This window comes from Eutrema salsugineum, unplaced genomic scaffold (assembly GCF_000478725.1).
Source record: "Eutrema salsugineum unplaced genomic scaffold, Eutsalg1_0 scaffold_5, whole genome shotgun sequence".
Classification (NCBI taxonomy): Eukaryota; Viridiplantae; Streptophyta; class Magnoliopsida; order Brassicales; family Brassicaceae; genus Eutrema; species Eutrema salsugineum.
Window position 1 is genome coordinate 2,188,298 of NW_006256612.1, and position 21,572 is coordinate 2,209,869.

Consider the following 21,572-nt stretch of genomic DNA (forward strand, 5'->3'; position numbering starts at 1 on the left):
CAACTATCTACTTCCACAAACTCCCATACCCGCATACACATCCGCTATGTTTAAACCAGTAAAGTTTTTAGTATTGCATCTTGTCGTATTTCACTAGAGTACTAAACCTGTGTGGCGATTTATAGCTGCGAAGAGGTATTATATGTTAGTGTTTATATTTTCTATTTATTTGTATTATCAAAATACTCGTTTTTCAAGAGTAAACTTTTAAGGAAATGCATTTAAAATCTTTCATATTGTGATTGGCTATTATGGGGCCGCTTAGAGACTTTTAAGATTTTAATTTATTTTAAAAGTCTTCAAACTCTTAAATTATCCAAGGAAATTTTTACTAAAACATCATAAACTAATTCCTAAATTTATCACACCCCAACTTCTATTTTTTTATGCGTGATGTTTAAATAATAAAAATCCATCAAACTGTAGTTTTTTCTTTTCTTGAAGTCACATATTACTTTTAAAAGCTAAATTATTTTAAAGTTTTTGTTTTCAAATAACAGCAACTCACAGTTCCTACCAAATAATTCCTATCTTTTTCATTTGAATCTTTAAATCTCTAAATCTATTAGAAATCTTGATATGAGTATGAGAGTAAAAATACATTTATGTAATTTGTTTTTTGAAAGTTCATTAAAATGTAATTTACTAAATAATTTTAAGAAACAAATCTATCTTTTACAGTGTATTTAATTTACTTATTTTATATTGTATTATTGTCATGGTATCACCCAATTTTCTACCATTCAAACTTATATTTATAATATCATTTACTATCATTATTATCTTCTACCATTTTTATATCATCTTTTCTTATTGTCATTTTTTTGGCTTTCTTAGTGTAATGTAGATTTAAAAAAAAAATGTAGATTTTTAGCCAGAAAAAGAGTTAAATGTAGATTTGAGTCCCTACTATCTTAGCTTCGGTCCGAAAAAGACTTAAAAGAGAGCAGACACTGTGAGCGACTGAGCGTGATCTTTCTCTCTTCGGCACGGTTAGATTCTCCATTATCCCAATCGCCTAATTTATTCACCGCAGTAAAAACAGAAAAGCAAGTGAGTAAATAGCATTTTCCGGTTTCTCAACAAATCCTTACTTAATCACTCTCATCAAATCCCATTTATTAACAACGATCCTCTGATTATAACTCTTAATCCTCTTTTCTTCTTTTCTCTTTTTCTCTCTCTCTTTTTCTTCCTCCTTGCAGAGAGAGCACCTTATGCTGATTCCTCTCCTTTTCTTCCTCAAATCTTGAACCGATCGCCAATTCCGTCAAAATTTCCGATTTTGATTTCTGGGTATCTCACCTTTTCTCTGTCTGATCATGGCGGTTGTTGAGAGTGGAGTTGCTGCTGATCCAGGAGTCGTGATCCAGCCGCCTTCTTCGCCGACAAGTCAAGATTCCGGCGTTTCTTCCGATGATCAGAACCACCACTCCTCGAGGATCGAGCTCGGCGGTCAGGCTCTCCGGCACGATCAGGGCGGTCTCTACAGCAAGATCGGGTCCCACGCGGCGAGATCCGACGGCGTAGATGGCGGAGAGAGCTTCAAGCGTGACATGAGGGAGCTCCAGGAGCTTTTCTCTAAGCTCAATCCCATGGCTGAAGAGTTTGTTCCTCCTTCGCTGACTAAACAAGGAGGTGGTAACGGAGGACTTAACGGTGCTAACGGTGGTTTCTTCACCTCTGCTGGTTCCTTTTTCCGCAACAATGGCTTCGGTGGTGCCGGAAATGGCTACGGTAACGAAAACGGCGGTTTCCGACGGGTAAGAGACACCGGTTTGTTTCAATTGTATCTCTCTTCAATTTTGTGATCTTTGATTCTATTGAGGTTCAGTTTCCACCGAATTGTCTTAAGGGTTTCTGTTGTTTGATGAATTATATGAATCATTTTCGTTGTGGATCTTCAAAAATGATAACTTTTTGATTCCTGAAACTATCCATAACATTCGTTTTGATTGTGTGTTTTTTTGTGATGTAGAAGAAGAGCTTTGGTCAAGGGAAACGGAGGATGAACGCTCGAACAAGCATGGCTCAACGAGAAGATGTCATCAGAAGAACCGTCTATGTCTCTGATCTCGATCAACAGGTTGGAAAAATTACACCTTGTTCTCTCGTCGTAATCTGTTCTCAGATTTTTCCATCTTTGACTTTTTCGCTGTGTGTGTAGGTCACTGAAGAGCAGCTTGCTGGTTTGTTTGTGAACTGTGGACAGGTTTAAAAAACTAATCTTTTTGAAGCTCTTATCTATAAAACTCCATCTCTGTGTTTGTTTACTGTACTGTGTTTCGGTTTAAGCAGGTTGTTGACTGTCGCATATGTGGTGACCCAAACTCCGTCCTCCGGTTTGCGTTCATAGAGTTCACTGATGAAGGTATCATCATTTCTCTACTTGTGTCGGTTTCGGAGTAATAGTGTACTTCACTGGTCTTGTGGTTGAATGTGTTGTGTTGGCAATGTGGTTTTTTTTTTCAGAGGGTGCAATGACTGCTCTGAATTTATCCGGAACTATGTTGGGATTCTATCCTGTGAAAGTTTTGCCATCCAAAACAGCTATTGCACCGGTTAACCCGACTTTCTTACCTAGGGTGAGATTTTCTTGTTACTATGCAAAGTCTCTGATGCTCCGAGACTCGGAAAATGATTTGTTATTGGTTGTTGCAGACTGAAGATGAGCGTGAGATGTGTGCAAGAACTATCTACTGCACTAACATAGACAAGAAGGTGACTCCTCCCTCGAATTTGTTTTATCTTCACACATAAAGCTTATGAATTGCTGAAAGTGTCTCCCTTTTCACACTTGTGCTTCTTCTTTACTTTTGCTAAAGGTTACTCAATCAGACGTGAAGATCTTCTTCGAATCGTTCTGTGGAGAGGTGAACATATCTTGTAATTGCATCTGCAAAGTTTGTTGAGAGCAATCAATGGACTCATTAGATGTTGTTAAAAACAGGTTTACCGTCTGAGGCTGCTTGGAGATTATCAACACTCAACTCGTATTGCTTTTGTAGAGTTCGTGATGGTAAGCATATGCTTTACTCTGCTTGGTCCAAAACATGGTCCTTGTGTCAATACTTCTGAGTAATCGATCTTTGTTGCTTCACAGGCAGAAAGCGCGATAGCAGCTCTCAACTGTAGTGGAGTTGTTCTAGGTTCTTTACCGATAAGGTCAGAGAAAACAAAAGCAATATTCGTAAAATACTCTGCTCGAGACTCTTTTGCTGAGACTTTTTGTTTCTTGGTTTGTTATGTCAGGGTGAGTCCTTCAAAGACGCCTGTTCGTCCAAGATCACCGAGGCATCCAATGCATTGATCTTAGCTACAGGTTTCTTCAGATAATGTCTCTCTATATATATTATATATATATCGCTCTTTCTCTCTATCTCTCTTGAGCGAAACAGCATACACAGACATGTAAAGATGTTTGTCTGCATCTCTGGTCTCTTGTTTTCTGAATGTAACTCTTGGGATCTGATGATGATGCTTCCGTTACCTTTTTTTTTTTCTTGCCTGAGAATCCATTTGGGTATAAACAAACCTCGTAGAGAGTTTTCTTTCGATGTCACTCTTTTAAGAGAAAGAGTTAGCTTAATAACACTCTTTCCTCGAGAGCTAGTTTATTCATTGGAAAACTTTCTTTTATTTACAGTTACAGTCGTGTGTTATTTTTTGTTTCGGGAAAGTGAAAAAAAACAAGGATTTATGACAAAAAGTTTGAATCAAATTTGGTGTTCTTTTGTTTGAACACAAACAGTTGTTTTTTTGTCAGTTCTTAATTTCCAAAAAAGTCAACTTTGCGAAAGTCCGAGAAATAATAAAGTTTGGTGGGTTTCTGAAATTTTGTGACGTCATTACGATACGAAAATGCGGTCTAGGTTCAACGGATAACGTCATGTTTGTACATTTCGAGATCACTCTCTGTCGTCCTGTGAAATCGATGAAGCAAGAACTTTATCTAGTCAGATTGATTGGGTCTTGTAGTAAAAAAGAAAATCTAATTCTAATTCTTTTTTTTTGTCGACGTTCCTGATGGTTTTACATTACATTTTTCCTAAACTTCAAAAATTCTTTTGTTGTTGAGAATCAATATTAAAATCATCCGGTCATGTCATGGTGAAAATTCGAAATTGAATAAATATTTTCCGAGCGTTTTCTATATAGTATTTAAAATAAAATATGAAAATCATTCGGTCACGGTAAAAGTTCCAATTTGAGACTACTTTTTTCCTAATGTAATTAGCAGAAATAAGTATTTTTCCAATGTCCACATTCTCTTTAAACATGGACTTCATTACCGATTTCACTGACACATGATAGTTTCCCAAGAGGGGTAATTTATACATTTTTTGTTTCGAAAGTCTTAAATAAAACAGCTCTTAAAAATGAGATAAATTGTTATCTGTGGATTTAGTGGCTCATTTGGAAAGCTATGAATAAAATAGTAATCCAAGGGACTCAATATGAACGTTCATACATTATAAATTCACGTGATGTGAAAAAATTCACAAGTATATTTTGTCCACAACACAATGGTAAAAGAAAACGATAGAAGAATAATATAAGTCTCCCCAATGTAGGATATATTGATTGTTCGTGGAAAGTCTTAGACTCCACTTCTAGTCTTGGTTGGTTTTGCTTACGTTAATGTGCTGTGTTACTATAGATTTTTGGCGTAGCGTAAGCGTAACGACTCGTTTGCTCGTTGATTCACAGAATAGCCGAACAAAAGAGAAAGTTTGTAGCTCGTTGATTCGAAGGAATAGCCGAGAAACAAGAGAGGTATAAGCTTGGAAAGCTCTGAATAATTCAATAATATCAAAAGTTGCTCCTTCGTTAGAAAGAGGAAGCTATTTATAATAGCTGCTAAACGAAAACCCTAAACAAATACAAAAAGGAAATAAACCTAAAGTCCAAGTAATATGAAAACCCAAACATAAGTAAAAACCCATAGCTAAAATAATAAGGAAATAGAAACTTAAAGATAGATATGATAAGATGCGCTGCATCAGGTCCCTCCGGGTAGAAGAAGATTCGCCTCTGAATCTGGAATGTCGTTGACGCCCTGGTACTTAGAAATGTACTTGACGTTAAAAACATCAGCGGTCTTCAAGTGAGGAGGAAGCTTTAACTTGTACGCATTATTATTGATGCGCTGCAGTACTTCGACGGGACCAATCTTCCTCGAACGAAGCTTATTGTACTCCTGTGATGGCATACGATCTTTTGTGAGAACAACCCACACTAAATCACCCGGTTCAAAGATCACCTCGCGACGCTTCCCATGAGCACGACGTTTGTACTTCTGCGCAGACAAGGTAAGCTTATCATGAGTCTGTCGATGCGTATCCTGCAATGCGTCCACAAAATCTACTGCACGACCATGAAAGCGACGCCTGTCCGGAACGGTAGTAAGATCCAACGGTCCTCGAGGTAGAAGACTGTAAACAACCTCGAAGGGGGAAAAACCAGAACTCCGATTAGTTGCCCGGTTGTGTGCGAACTCTGCTTGGCAAAGACGAGATTCCCACGCACGAATGTTCTCACCAACAAGACATCGAAGCATATTACCGAGAGCACGGTTAGTCACCTCCGTTTGGCCATCCGTTTGGGGATGATAAGCAGTGCTCATGTCCAGCCGCGTATGCAAAAGCTTCCACAACGAACGCCAAAAATGACTTAGAAAACATGTGTCGCGATCAGAAACAATAGACATTGGCAAACCATGTAACCTGTAGATCTCCTGAAAGAAGAGAGAAGCAACCCTCACAGTATCCGTTGTTCGCTTACACGGCACGAAATGAGCCATCTTGGAAAAACGATCAACAACAACAAAGATCGAATCGTTACCACGTTGGGAACGAGGAAGCCCGAGAACAAAGTCCATACTCAAGTCAGTCCACGGCTGCGTCGTTATCGGCAACGGCAGATACAGACCCGCATTCGAAGCTTGACCTTTGGCCAATTGACACGCTCGACAACGTTCCACAAATCGCTCGACATCGCGACGAAGGGACGGCCAGTAATAAGATGCCGATACAAGCTGCAACGTGCGATCCCTGCTGACATGACCTTCATTGTGGAGCTCCTCGATCACTCGCAGGCAAAGGCTACAATCAGGGATACACAATTGGACTCCCTTGAACAAAAAGCCATCGGTATAGGTAAAATCTGCGAGTTGACCAGTCTTGATCGCCTCAAAAATTTTACCAAAGAAGGGATCAGATGGATAGAGCTCCGAAAACGTTGCAAAGCCTGGCACTGTAGTATGAATCGTCGTCAACAAAGAACGCCGTCGGCTGAGCGCATCTGCTACACGGTTCAATTTTCCTGCTTTATGGCGAATGGAGAACGTAAACTGCTGCAAGAAAGCAATCCACGAGGCATGCCGAGAAGATACTTTGACCTGAGTGTCCAAATGCTTTAATGCATCATGATCAGTAAAGAGTATGAAATCACGATGCACCAAATAGTGTCGCCAGTGCTTAGTAGCCTGCACCACAGCGTAGAACTCCACGTCATAGGTACTGTAACGAAAACGAGCCCCCAACAACTTCTCGCTAAAGAAAGCGACAGGGCGAGAATTCTGACTCAAGACTGCGCCAATCCCTAATTTAGAAGCATCGCAATGTAGCTCGAAGGTCTCATTGAAATCCGGTAGAACCAGCACTGGAGCTGTGGTGAGCTTCTCCTTGACAAGAGAAAACGCAGCACTAGCCTCTGGTGTCCAACAAAAGGTATCAGCCTTCATACAATCAGTCAAAGGAGCCATAATGGTGCTGAAATGAGAGACAAACCGTCGATAAAATGACACTAGGCCATGAAACGAACGCACCTCCGAAATGGACTTAGGTTTGGGCCAAGAGCAAACCGCAGCCACCTTCCCTTCGTCCATAGACAGACCCTCATCCGAAACCACATAGCCCAAAAACAATACGCTAATTCACACTTTTGTGCCGCGATAAAGAAGGTTTCCTTACGCAACACCAAAAGAACCTCACACAAATGAGAAAGATGATCCTCCAGCGATGCACTAAACACCAGAATATCGTCAAAATACACCACCACAAACTTGCCGGTATAAGCGCGCAACGCCTGGTTCATCACGCGCATAAAGGTACTGGGTGCATTGGACAAACCGAAAGGCATCACAAGCCACTCAAACAAGCCCTCACGCGTCTTAAAAGCTGTCTTCCACTCATCTCCTAGGCGAATTCGAATTTGGTGATATCCACTCTTCAAATCCAACTTAGAGAAAACCTTTGCACTACCAATCTGATCCAACAAATCATCCAGACGAGGAATAGGGAAGCGATATCGTACAGTTATCTTGTTGATCGCTCTGCTGTCCACACACATACGCCAAGAGCCATCTTTCTTGGGTATCAACAACGCTGGAACCCCACAAGGACTTAAACTCTCCCGGACATGTCCTTTGCCGATCAATGCTTCTACCTGACGTCGCAACTCCTCATGCTCTTGGGGACTCATGCGGTAGTGAGGACGATTAGGTAAGGATGCGCCTGGAACAAGATCAATCTGATTCTGTATATCACAAAGAGGAGGAAGGCCCTGGGGCAACTCACTCGGCGATACATCCCTGAACTCCTCTAATAAGCTCGCGATCTGTGAAGGTAACACGCGAGGTGCATCTGATGTCACAGAAGAGATCAAAAGAACAACCGCAAATCCTGTGTCCTGAAACTCAGATTGAAATGACGTTAGTGAACACAAGAGAACCGGCGTAGGAGGTGTACACTCAACGGTGTGTGGAGGAGACGGCTCTGACAATGCTCGTGATGGAGACGGTGAGAATGGAGGATTCGGAGTGAGGATAATACACCTATTCTCAAACACGAACGAGTAAGTGTTGCTCTTCCCGTGGTGCATTACGTCACGATCATACTGCCACGGACGACCCAACAACAAATGACTGACATCCATAGGTACGATATCACAAAAGAGCTTGTCTTTGTAGTGGGTACCGATGGAGAACGAGACCAATGTACGATGAGTGATGTGAACCTCGGTATCTTCTTTCAGCCAAGTCAGTTTATACGGAGCAGGATGTTCCTCTCGTCGCAGACTCAGTTTACGACAAGCTTCTTCCGACACCACATTCCTACAGCTGCCAGAATCGATAACAAATCGGCACACTTTACCCTTGATTGTACAGGTAGACTGAAAGATATTCGATCTAAGCCACGGTTCCTCACTCGCGACCGGCGATAAGCAGACACGAACCACCAACGACTGACCATGGTCGCCCGACGTTCGTTCGACCGGCAACTCGTCATTCTCGAGTTCCTGGCCCTCGTCATCATCGCCGTCCCATTTGACCTCATCAATGAGCAACCCACGACGAGATTTCTTCGGACATGCCATCTGAAGATGACCCTGCTCACCGCACGTGTAACAACGAAGCATGTTAGGTCGCGACGAGCGACGCAGTGCCTGGGCGTCACCGACATTGTCTTGGTTAGTGCCACGGGTCTGACCTTCAACAACGTCCTTGCCTGCGTGACTGCCTTGCGTCGCTTCTCCACTAGTTGTCCCAACGACACGATTGCGGTTAGCTGAAGACCAGTTGGAGCCCGATTTAAATTGTTGCTCAAAAGGCACTGCTTAACGGTGCGCTTCTGCCAACGATGTAGGATCGAACTGTATCATTGCAGTCTGGATCTGATGTCTTAAGCCTCCAATAAAACGCGATACCAGCTGTATCTCAGAGTCAAAGATCTCATTACGCGTCACCAAGAGGAAAAATTCGTCGGCATACTCATCAACAGTTCGTGAACGTTGGCGCAGATTCTGCAGTCGCGTATACATTGTCCGATCATAGTTCTGCGGCAAAAACGCTTGTTTGAGATGCTTCTGCAATTTGTCCCATGTACTGATTTTGTCTCTACCGGTGCGAGATCTTGTCGACTTTAATTGCATCCACCAGGATGCAGCTCTGCCACGAAACTTCGTTGCCACAAGAGCAACCTTACGATCTTCAGGCACATGTTTGAATTCCATCGCCTCATCCACAGCGACAAGCCAGTCAAGTAGCTCGTCTCCGCGTGCGCCACCATGAAATTCTGGAATCTCCACTTTAAAGCTCGATTCCCAGTTCCGATCGCCTCTGTCAAACCCGCGATCCCCAACACGCTGTCGCCTTTGCTGATCACGTGCAAACGGATAAACACGCGAGTCGATGGATTCCTCGTCTGAACCCTGCGATGACTGTTGTTAGCGATGCTGTTCGCGATGGTTCAAGACTGTCTCGGCGAGTTCTTGAATGGAGGTAGTGATCGTGGCCTGAATATTTTCCTGCATAGCCAAGAGCGTTCGACGAAGCTCAGCCCACTCGTTAACTGTTTCTTCGTTGCGTACGTCTTGTTGATGCTGGGGGTTGCGCTTAGGAGCCATCTCGGATCGAAAAGAACACAACAGGAACGGTGCTGGCTCTGATACCAAAACTGGCGTAGCGTAAGCGTAACGACTCGTTTGCTCGTTGATTCACAGAATAGCCGAACAAAAGAGAAAGCTTGTAGCTCGTTAATTCGAAGGAATAGCCGAGAAACAAGAGAGGTATAAGCTTGGAAAACTCTGAATAATTCAATAATATCAAAAGTTGCTCCTTCGTTACAAGGAGGAAGCTATTTATAATAGCTGCTAAACGAAAACCCTAAACAAATACGAAAAAGAAATAAATTTAAAGCCCAAGTAATATGAAAACTCAAACATAAGTAAAAACCCATAACTAAGATAATAAGGAAATAGAAACTTAAAGATAGATATAATAAGATGCGCTGCATCACTTGTTTTAGGGAGCTAAAAGACAGAGTTTATCGCCTCTCCACTAGAAGATAAAAGCGTTTGTGTGTTACTATGGATTATGGAAAATATTGGCGACAGTTATCTAATTTCCGGAGCAAAGTTTGGTTTCTCCCATCTATTAGATGAAACTGGTTTGCTTTGATATAGTTTTTCAGATTTTTTGCTTTCTTTAGATTATCGCTTTTAAAAATTTCATGTCAACTGTTTAGCCCCTTCTTCTAGGATTGAATTTTTGGACTTTTTGAAAATTATTTTCTTACTAATTGGGCAACTAATCAAGAAGTTGATTTTAAAAATAAATGTGTGGTTGGATAAAAGAAAAAATTAAGTAGTTGGACTAATAATCCAATGAATCACAAAACAATCAGGTTTCTTTTTCAACTCTTATTAAAAACAGTTATTAGAATTTTCACATACTTTTATATCAATTTTTTTTAACAATAATTGTGTCCTCTGTCTTTTTTTCTTTAAGTACTTTTTAAAGCCTTGTTGCATCTCATTTTTTTTGTTGAACGTCGTCCGGTTGAAGAGTAACACCACCGGCTATGTACCAAGGTTTCCTTCATATGGTTTTCGACCTCCCAATCTCGGTCTCTTTGTTTCGATTTCACGGACAACAATTCTCACCTACATTTTCTTTAAAGATTTCGTTTGGACGGTTTCCGTCTATCGGAATCTTTTTATCTCTTTGTTCTCAGAGGTGTTTACAACCCTAACGGGTTTATTCCTTTATATGTTCTTCATTACTCATTCAAGTTTCACCTTCTAGTAGGTGCTATTACATTTGTGCCGGACTATATCCACATTTAGATCTTTGTATTATTTGATGGGTAGTTTCCGATATTTAATGCAATAATTGCCGAGAAAAAAAAAAACAAAGACGAAAAATACCCGTAATTCTCGTAGGATAGAAAACACAATCTTCAGAAATCCACAAGTCCTGGCTTACTCTTATAACCGAAGCTCATATTAATTTCGTTACCCTTACAGTTTGTTAGGAGTAGCACGCAAAATGTGTTGTTCCACACCAAGACTTTTTCCTTTCTTTTTGAATTTAATTCCACACTTTTCATTTATCTATTTATTGGTTTCAGATGGGAATTAATAAATTAATAAATTTATCAAATGAGCTTTTGGTTATTTTCAGATGAAACTTTAATTAAGCTAATAAGCTATTGGGACACATTACACATCATTAACAACAATTTTTATAGTCACTTCTATTACAAGACTGTGTGATTAAAAGCCATTTATTATCAAGCAAAGCCGTCCCATGCAAACCTACCACTTGTTATCTCGACCATACATTGCCGAATGTGCGATTATTTTCATTTCGTTTGTTTCACAAAAAAAAAACAGTATCAACTACGTTTGAACACAAAAACATTTATTAGAACAATGTACATAAATTTGACGTGACGGTGACTAAACCTACCAAATCTGTTTTTGATATTGGACGTAACAGTGATATTGCCAATGAAGAAACACGAGTTCACAACTTTTATATATGTGATGATAAATAGTTTTTATCTTTTCGCATGAATTATAGAAGTTAGTTGGAACACAAACAAAATTAAGTCATGATCGGTCCTTAATTAAGTAACCGTAAGGTTGTCTGGATTGAGTTTAACATTATAATGGTTTCTGTATAGAGATTTTTTTTTTTTTTTTTTTTGAAAAAGGATGTATAGAGATTATTGACAATATCAATCTTATCAAATCCACATCTCTCGGGATTATTGACTCGATTTGGATATTTATACATGTGACTCAACATCCACCCTATATTTAGACAGATTTAGATCCCAATTCTGTATATATATCGAGCTACATCCCAAGAAGACAAATCTAATTAATAAAACAAACATCAAGAACATGGCAGAGACTAAAGGGAAGGTCATCACTTGCAAAGGTAAGTAAATTACCCATTAATGTGATTATTGTTTCTCATCATTGTGATGATGATTATGAGGAGACTGGTATAATGACGATGTATATATGTATGTGATGCATGTAGCTGCTGTAGCATGGGGTCCAAAAGAGCCACTTGTAATACAAGAAATATGCGTAGATCCTCCTCAGAAAATGGAAGTCCGAGTTAAAATCCTTTACTCCTCCATTTGCCACACCGATCTCGGAGCTTGGACCGGCGTGGTAATGCATGCACCTATATTTCAAATCATTCTATATCATGCTTCTTGATTAGAATTGTAATCTAATCATAATATTTACTTCTGTATAAAAAGAATGAAGCTGAACGAGCATTTCCAAGGATTCTAGGCCACGAAGCCGTCGGGTATGTGCTAATTCATGTATTGCAATATGCATCCTTTAAAATCTACCTGTGACGCTAATCAAACATGTTTTCTATGTGGATATAATAGGGTGGTCGAAAGTGTAGGAGAAGGAGTTAAGGATGTGAAAGAAGGAGACTATGTGATTCCGGCTTTCAATGGAGAATGTGGTGAATGTAGAGTGTGTACCAAAGAAGAGAGTAATCTCTGTGAGAGATATAAAGTGGATCCAATGAAGAGGTTGATGGTTAGTGATGGAGGGACGAGATTCTCAACAACTACAACCAAGGACGGTGGTTCATGCCAGAGCCAACCCATTTATCACTTCCTTAACACCTCCACGTTCACTGAATACACGGTCTTGGACTCGGCTTGCATCGTCAAGATCGATCCTAATGCTCCTCTCAAGCAAATGAGCCTCTTGAGCTGCGGTGTCTCCACTGGTTAGTTACACTAATTTACTCATATATAGGCAATTGATTTCATGGATTGGGGTCCATTGAAATGGTATTGTTATTCTTTTTTTTTGGAGCTAATCTGGTGAGGCTTGGGAGTAGTTAGGGGAACAAAAGAGGAGATGGGACCTTGGTTTCCAAAACACCATTTATTTCATTTTTCCAAATGCAATTAATTTTCTTTGTCTCATTCATAGTAAATTTTGGTTTTAGAAAATATAATGTTATTTGTTCTCGTGGTCCGTTGACCACCTCAAGTATATATTTGCAAATGGTAAACATACAATTTGCGTTTTGGGAAGAGTGGTTTACTCCTTTTATATGGTATATTATTAACGGTTGGCATTAGACACCACAAAATATTATATACCAAATATTCTGAACTTTTAAAGCATATAAAATAAGTTATAATTTTCTCAAAAATCACATGAGGTGTATGTATATCCTTGTTAACGTTACGACGTCGTTTTTGATGGAAATAGGTGTAGGAGCAGCTTGGAACACTGCCAAAGTGAAAGAAGGAAAAACCACTGCTGTCTTTGGATTGGGTTCGGTTGGACTCGCTGTAAGATTAAATCTAATTAATTCATTCGTTTATCCTTATTATGAATTAAGAAATAAATTATACACACGAAGTCAAAATGATATATTTTCTTAATGAATGAGAAATGAAGGTTGCTGAAGGTGCAAGAGCAAGAGGAGCTTCTAGGATTATTGGCGTTGATGCTAATGCTTCCAAATTTGAGAAAGGTACATTCTCTTCTAATTCTTTTTTTTTTTAATCAGTTTTGATTTGGTTTTTTGTTGGTTTGGACACTAATGATTCAAATAACAATAAAAAATTTCATTTATACGCTATCTCAAGCATGACATAATAAACATATTCCAAAATCTATTGAATTTATGAGTTAAGCATTGACATATTACTCCAATCCACTATTGCAGGTAAACTGATGGGAGTAACAGACTTCGTAAACCCTAAAGACCTAACAAAGCCAGTTCATGAGGTACTCCATTTCATAACACAACAAATATAATGATTAATAATCATAGATATTAACCATTGTGATAACTCATATACAAAATAAAAATAAAAAACAACAGAGGATACAAGAATTAACTGGAGGAGGCGTGGACTATAGCTTCGAATGCACAGGAAACGTTGATGTTCTTCGCGAAGCCTTTTTATCCACTCACGTCGTAAGTCTCTATCTATACCAGTATGAAATGAGAGATCAACGAGTTAATTAATGTGTTTAATGAAAATAAATCCAATGATTAGGGTTGGGGATCGACGGTGCTTGTTGGGATATATCAGACGCCAAGAACATTGCCTCTTCATCCAATGGAGCTTTTCGATGGCCGTACAATCACTGGTTCTATTTTCGGCGGCTTCAAGCCTAAATCTCAGCTTCCAGATTTCGCCAAACAATGCATGAAAGGGGTATGATTTTTTTATCTCTTAGTAACTATGATCGAGTTTCGGTGAAATTATAATAATTAGAATATTTCATATGCAGGTTGTGAAATTGGAACCTTTTATTACTAATGAGCTTCCGTTTGAGAAGATAAACGATGCGTTTCAGCTGCTTCGCGATGGAAAATCTCTTCGATGTCTTCTCCAAATCAGCAAATTTCTCAAGAAATGATTCGACACATACATATATAATTCACAAAGTTTACTGCATGTCTGCATTATCTATTATTATCTCACCCCATAATTATTTATATATATATATATATCATTATTTAACTAACCATTATTTTTTTCTAATGATTATTTGATTTTACATCAACTCAAATTATCTATTGATTTCATATATAATTATTGTTTTTTTAGTCGATTATGTCTCATAGTGTTCAAAAGAATTTGAGTTATATATAACTAACCACAAAACACTGATATCCAGTCCACACATATAGTCTAACTTAAAAGTCAAATAATTTGATTACTAATAAGACATAAATTTCAACTACATGTTGAATCGTGGATGTCTCTTTCTATTCAAATCTAAAACTCACAATATTCTATGTAGTCCTAATTATTTTGACGTATAACTGATTTGTATCACAAATTAAAATGCAATTTTTTATCCTTGGGTTGTAGTGTGCATGAAATATGTTGTATTAAACTATTTGGAATAACTACGTAATTTAATTTGAATAGATCAGAAAATCGGTAATTACGTCAGTCTGAGCATGGGTTTACATGACAACAGACTCTTGTCGGAATTGCTTGACATGCAAACTTTCCTCTGATTCACCAAACCAACCATTTGCAGTTTCACTTATTAACTATTGACTATGGCTAATTAATTAAGCACTAATTAGTTAATCATTTGACAACTATATAGTACTCTCTTTTTGCCTCACCACTCACACCAAATGCAACTATAACCTTCCTCGCATTCAAATGTATTATTTGGATTTGGTGCGATTGCTATTTGAAAGAAAACAATATATAAGAATCATGTACATTGGTTTTATATAAACTTGAGGAATTTCAGTCGAAATTCAAACTAATTCCCAATGGAATGTAGAAGAGCCGATTATTCTCTCAATGATTAAAATCAAAGTAGGAATATTGGAACTTGGTTTGAACTTTTTCTTTTGATGATCTTGTCTAAGTAACTGAAAAATCTAAGCGATTTCCGTTAGGATTAGGTTTTAAGGGGTTTATATATTGTACATTTTTCATAGGAAAAAGAATGGTATATTTATACTAGAAAAATGAATGGTATATTTTTATAGAAGAACAAAATTTATTCTTATATACAGGGATCTAATGGTTTGTAAAATAAATTCACTAAGTCTACGAAAAACTATTGGTTAAGACAAAGAGTATTCGACTCAGTTCTGACTCCCTTTTAATTTCGTCTAACGTTCTTGTTTTTTTATCTAAATTTATAACAAATGAGCACACATCTTCTCACCCAACTCATAGCAGAAGGACCACATGAATCAAACTGCCGAAAACCAGAACCAACAATTTAAACATGCTTATTTTCGCTGTCAATACTATTGTATAATGTTAGCATTATTTTGAATATTTAACTTTTTATGTTAAAACAAAAGTTTGATGGTCCATATAAGATAAACAAAATAGATATTTAATTTATTTTTCCTTGTGATTTAATGATTATATGAATTGTTTTCTGATATTTTTGTTCTATGCAACTAATTTTCAATTAACAACATATGTGAACATGTGAAGTGATTTAACAAAAGAGAATGACCAAATGACTAATCAATATTATTAGTATGGGAACAAATTACGAGGTGAAACCTCGCATTCAACTCAATTAGAATTAGAATAAAGAAATGAAAAAAAGTGAAAGATCGAGAGGTCAAATGTGGCTAATCATTATGTGATATTAGTTAATCCATCAATTTTCTACCCAAAAGCATGATTAAACATAGAATTTATAAATATAAAACATCATTATTAATGTTGAAACACAAAGAGCCCATCAACAGACAGATGATGAGAACAGTGCTTTGTAGGGTAACAACTTTTTTTTTGAACCTTTAGGGTAACAACTTTAATATGTAGAGAATTATATGATAAGAAAACGATTAAAATGCCATAGCACAAGCATACTGAACATAATATATATATATATATATATATATATATATATATATATTCTCCGTATGCTAGTTCCCATTAAAGTGCCATATACAAAAGTTTTGATTAAAATGTTGAACTGAACATATACATATATGTTGCGGAAATAAATGTTGCTAATTTAATATGTGGGTACATAATCCAACCATCGCCTTTTTAGTTGTGAGTAGATATTCCAACCTGTCACTCCCACTTTCCTACTCTATATTTGTGTAAACTTTTTATTAGCTATTTCATTATCTAAAGGTATAGCATTTGTGCTCAAATACGAGGAAACAAAATGTGAGTAGATATTAACCGAGCTACATGTAAACCATAATGGTATACGCAATTATCCCTTCATTTCTGACATTATAAATCCTTGTTTAGAACATCGATGGGAGGAGAATCTTCTGGTTTAATATTGGTCGAGAAGAGTTAAAGTGATCAAAATATGATTGTCTAAAGTGTTTAACTATTTTCTGATTTTAAGTAAATTAAATAGCTTGAAATAGACATGCATTGGGGAACGCCCAGAGATAAATATGATGTAATGAAGGTGGAGTGTCACACTTAGTGAAAAAAGCATGTCCCTTGCTCTCCTCCCCTTGTCTTTCTTTGACTTTGGCCTTGATTGGCTATTTTTTTATGCTATATATTGGCCTTGATTGTTTGCAGATTTTTTATCACTTCATTATACTGGAATTTAAACATCGCAAATTTGTTTTGACCCATTATTTTATAAGGCTAAATGAATAGCTAACACAAGATATTAAGAATCAAAAGCTAGTTTCTAAAATTTTATGATGTTTTGATTGAGCTACGTATTTGAATAATTTTCTAATATTATTATTTAATTATTTTATTTAAATAATTCTGTAAATTTATTTTAAAGTACACTATAATTGGAATATATAAGAAAGTTATTTACATCTATGATTGTATTCGGTTCATATATACTTAATGAAACTATTCATGAGCTAAATTTAAAAATAATTCAACTATTCATAAAGTTTATACTTTGTAGTCATAATCAAAAAACTCAATGGAAAAAAGAATATCTACAAGAGAATAAGATTCGAGAACGAACTTTTTTGTTATTAGAGAGACTGATACATCAAGATATTTACTTAATTTTTAAATAATTTACTATTTTTTTGGCAGAATCAAACATCATTAATTAGTTCAGTTTCCAGTCCCTTTAGATAATTATTTTATATTGTTCAAAGATTTTTAGGGTTTTGAGATCCATTATAAACAGATCTTTTAGGCTTATAAGATTATATTCACTTTATGATGTGAGTAATGAAGATGAGAGTTTTTCTTTTTTATAAGTCTCTCATACTTTCAGTATTTATTTCAAAGATTAATTTCTGGATATTCGAAAAATCAACGATAGAATTAATATCATCAACATTTCCACCATAATAATCTTTGTGATATATCAAACGGAAAGATCATACATCGAAAATATAGATAACTATTTTCTTTCATTAATAATAATTTTTCCCTTTTTTTTTTGTAAAGAATAATTTAGATATAGATAACTGTTTTCTTTCCTATATTTATTTGACAGTATAAAAAAATACACTTTACATTTACCATTAACATAAACTCTTTTTGTCTTTCACATGAAATTCAAATTCCGTAATAAGTATTTACAAGAAAACAAAAAGATTAATCCCCACTAAACCCGTTTACCTACGTTAGTTAGTATTTTTCCCTTTTCTACATACACATGACATGAGACGTCAAAAGAAATATGACTTACGTCAGAACCTACACATGATCAACTTCGATTTAGACATATAACATAGGTTAAATATATTATTTAATTCCATAAAGATACTTTAAATGCATGATAATCTTCCACAGCTTTATTTCATTAATAATAATTTTTCCCTTTTTTTTGTTAAAGAATAATTTTTCCTTTTCTCGGGCTATATATGTCGTCGAGTCCCCCACCACCTTTATAAATTATCTCATCGCCTGCTTTCTCATTCTAAGTTGTAACCATTTCCACTTGTAATCATACAACTTCTCTACTCTGCTAAACCAGAAAAGAAAAAACAAAACAAAAAAAACAAAAAAGATATCGCTGATCAATGGCGGAGAATAAGGTAAATCTGTCGATTAATGGACAATCAAAAGTGCCTCCAGGTTTCAGATTCCATCCCACTGAAGAAGAACTTCTCCATTACTATCTCCGCAAGAAAGTTCACTCTCAAAAGATCGATCTTGATGTCATTCGTGAAGTAGATCTCAACAAGCTTGAGCCTTGGGATATTCTAGGTTCGATAAACCCTAATATGAAGAACTCTCTCTCTCTCTCTCTCTCTCTCTCTCTCTCTCTTTCTCTCTCCATGCTATAAAGTCTCTCTATTTTTGAACCATTTTGGTAAGCAAATGCAGAGGAATGTAGAATCGGTTCGACGCCGCAGAACGACTGGTACTTCTTCAGCCACAAGGACAAGAAGTATCCAACAGGGACTAGGACAAACCGGGCAACTGTCGCAGGTTTCTGGAAAGCTACTGGTCGTGACAAGATCATCTACAGTTGTGTCCGGAGGATTGGATTGAGGAAGACACTTGTGTTCTACAAAGGAAGAGCTCCTCACGGTCAGAAATCCGATTGGATCATGCATGAATATCGCCTCGACGATACAACTAATGTAAGTATAGCTATCATCAATATTCATTGTAGGTTGGTTAACAAAAAATATGAACTTATGATTATAATTTGTATCTTTTGAGAAGTAGGGTTTAATTTAGGCCAATGTTTCATGGTATGTCTTCATAATCTCTTGTTGTGTATATATAAGATTCTATTTGTTTCAATATCAGGGATCTTCTGATGTTGTAACTGAAGATCCGATGAGCTATAATGAAGAAGGTTGGGTGGTATGTCGAGTGTTCAGAAAGAAGAACTATCAAAAGATCGACGATTGTCCTAAAACCACACTATCATCTTCACCTGATGATGACACGGAGGAAAAGAAAAGGACCGTATCTTCTTCACTAGACCGTGTTCTTCTCTACATGGACCGTACCGGTTCTAACATTTGCATGCCGGAAAGCCAAACGACGATCAAAACTCAAAATCAAGACGATCTCTTATTCATGCAACTCCCAAATCTTGAGACGACAACCAAATTAGTTACCCCGGTAGACCAAAGCTTCATGATTCCGAATTCCTTTCCGGTTCAAGAAAAGATAACCGGCAGGCCGGTTTGTAGTAACTGGGCTAGTCTTGACCGGCTTGTGGCTTGGCAATTGAACAATGGTCATCATGATACTTGTGATCGTTCGAGTTTTGATGAAGAAGAAGAAGACGGTGATACTATGATGCAGAGATGGGATCTTCATTGGAATAATGATCAGGATAATGTCGATCTTTGGAGTAGTTTCACTGAGTCTTCTTCGTCTCCTTCGTCTTTAGACCCTCTTCTTCATTTATCTGTATGATTATATATATACACGTATTACGTATACGTACGTAAACACACATATACACAAGATGATAAAAAAAAAATACGAAGTTCTGTTTTTTTTTATGTGGAATTGTTCTACCTCTGATCTCTACAAAACCTCAAACTTAGAAACACTAGTTGTAAAAATCATTTTTTTTGTTTGAATAAAGTTTTAAGTTAAATCTAATAAATAAAGAATATGTATATATACGTTTATATTATTGCATATATATAACAAACAAATAAATTTTGTTAATATACTGTCTCATGTACTGAGCTATCACGTCTAGATTTTGGGTTTTAGCATGTTTGTTACGGTAGAGTAGAGGCAATACTATACAATAATGACAAGAATATTGATAATTTGATAAAGTTTACCAAATTAGAGAATGAAGAACGACGAGAATATTGATAAAGTATCATTGTCGTTTTTCCGACGATGGACATGTATAATAATATATGAAGTGATATTTGTTTTGACTTGGATCAAATAAAAGCGTGCTAATAAATAATTAGAGGTGTCAAATTGCGCTCTGATCCAAGTAAAACCGCAGCAGTGCGGGCTTGAGCTCCATAAAATTTGTCCAAATAAAATGCGGGTTTTGTAATCCAAACCCGCATGGAAGTTGGGCTTTTGTGGGTCGGGTCAAAGCGGATCCGCGGGTTTGCGGGCCAACCCGCAAAATTTGATATTTTCTTGTAAACTTCGAAAAGTGAAGTATTTTGTCATTTTTATTGGTGGATTTCAAAGTAGTAGTTATGGAGTGAATCAAAGCCTAGTAGAGTCATACAATTCAGCTATTGGGCTTTGTGGTAGCTTTATTTCAATGAGATTAAAGAATCATCAAACTAGTATGTGTTTTATATTATATTCGATTCAAATTCTGTTATTGGATTTTTGAATTTGGAAGAAAATCTGGTCATTGTCTTCCCGGCTAAAAACTAGTATTTTTTTTAAAGTTTTAATTTCAGTTTAATGTCATAAGTTTGTTTTTTTTGTTGGTTTTGCTCATCGACTATATCACGGACGTGGTATTTCTTTTGTACGCAGCAATACAAAGGTAATTTAGAATCGCTTAAATCTTGAATTGACAATAAATAGTTTTGCTTGAAAATCACATTTGTTTGTACGCTGGACTAACAAATAAGCTGTCTTCATCTTTTTTTTTATATATATGTGAATGTCTTGTTGCTTGTATCTTGATGGTTATTTAGCTTAAATTACCAGTTTTTATGTGTATCATTATTTGTAATTCATTTATTTGCTTTTCAAAACTCAGTGTCTATTTTTACCGTTAAATTGATTTTTCAAATCTTATGGTATCATAGGGTTAGGAGTTTTGTATAAGAGGTTTATCGAATTCATTTGTTTGTTTATCGAATTTACTTACACAAGAATTTTCTTTAGTTTTGTTTCTTATCCATATTGTGATTCAGTTACGAGTAAAATTTTATTTTCCTCTTGTAGATTTTCTGGTACTATAAATCTAAATGTCATAAAAATTTTAAGATGAAGAAGAAAGTATGAACCCGCGGGCCAGCCCGCAAAACCACAGAATATAGGCGGGTTGGGCTTGGACACATCAATTTGGGACCGCAGCTTATGATGGGCCAGCCCGCCAGACCCGAAAAAAAATTAAACCCGCATCGGGTCAGGCTATTTGGACGCGGGTTAGCCCGTTTGACATCTCTATAAATAAGACAGAATAGTACTAAGATTCTAGCTTCGTTATAATTAAGGGTGACTTGGGTATAAACTAACAATTGAGGAGATAATTAGGTTTGTACGTAACTATAAAAATAAATTGGGAAGAGATTGTGGACAAAATTTTTCGTTCCCCGATTTGCCCCTACTCAAAAAGGCCAATGATATTTTGGGAAGCTATACTTACCCGACATAACATTTAATGTTCTGATTCTGCAGGTT

General features: G+C 36.8%; 3 protein-coding genes across 3 annotated transcripts; all 3 read left to right on the top strand.

The window, feature by feature from the left end:
- Window positions 1-1,159: 1,159 nt before the first annotated feature.
- LOC18991762 (polyadenylate-binding protein-interacting protein 11) lies at window positions 1,160-3,641 on the top strand. The gene is made up of 10 exons (XM_006415085.2): window positions 1,160-1,763; window positions 1,979-2,086; window positions 2,168-2,212; window positions 2,299-2,371; window positions 2,473-2,585; window positions 2,662-2,721; window positions 2,826-2,873; window positions 2,951-3,019; window positions 3,104-3,165; window positions 3,253-3,641. Exons 1-10 carry the CDS (start codon window positions 1,323-1,325, stop codon window positions 3,308-3,310), a joined length of 1,077 nt encoding a protein of 358 aa, XP_006415148.1. The 5' UTR covers window positions 1,160-1,322; the 3' UTR covers window positions 3,311-3,641.
- A 7,977-nt stretch (window positions 3,642-11,618) lies between these two features.
- Window positions 11,619-14,268, top strand: LOC18991764 (alcohol dehydrogenase-like 3). Its single transcript, XM_024153034.1, has 9 exons — window positions 11,619-11,973; window positions 12,066-12,115; window positions 12,204-12,556; window positions 13,051-13,133; window positions 13,243-13,318; window positions 13,514-13,575; window positions 13,673-13,768; window positions 13,851-14,012; window positions 14,089-14,268. Exons 1-9 carry the CDS (start codon window positions 11,818-11,820, stop codon window positions 14,215-14,217), a joined length of 1,167 nt encoding a protein of 388 aa, XP_024008802.1. The 5' UTR covers window positions 11,619-11,817; the 3' UTR covers window positions 14,218-14,268.
- A 3,976-nt stretch (window positions 14,269-18,244) lies between these two features.
- On the top strand, window positions 18,245-19,708 carry LOC18991765 (NAC domain-containing protein 12). The gene is made up of 3 exons (XM_006415088.2): window positions 18,245-18,467; window positions 18,588-18,847; window positions 19,020-19,708. Exons 1-3 carry the CDS (start codon window positions 18,281-18,283, stop codon window positions 19,638-19,640), a joined length of 1,068 nt encoding a protein of 355 aa, XP_006415151.1. The 5' UTR covers window positions 18,245-18,280; the 3' UTR covers window positions 19,641-19,708.
- Window positions 19,709-21,572: the final 1,864 nt, after the last annotated feature.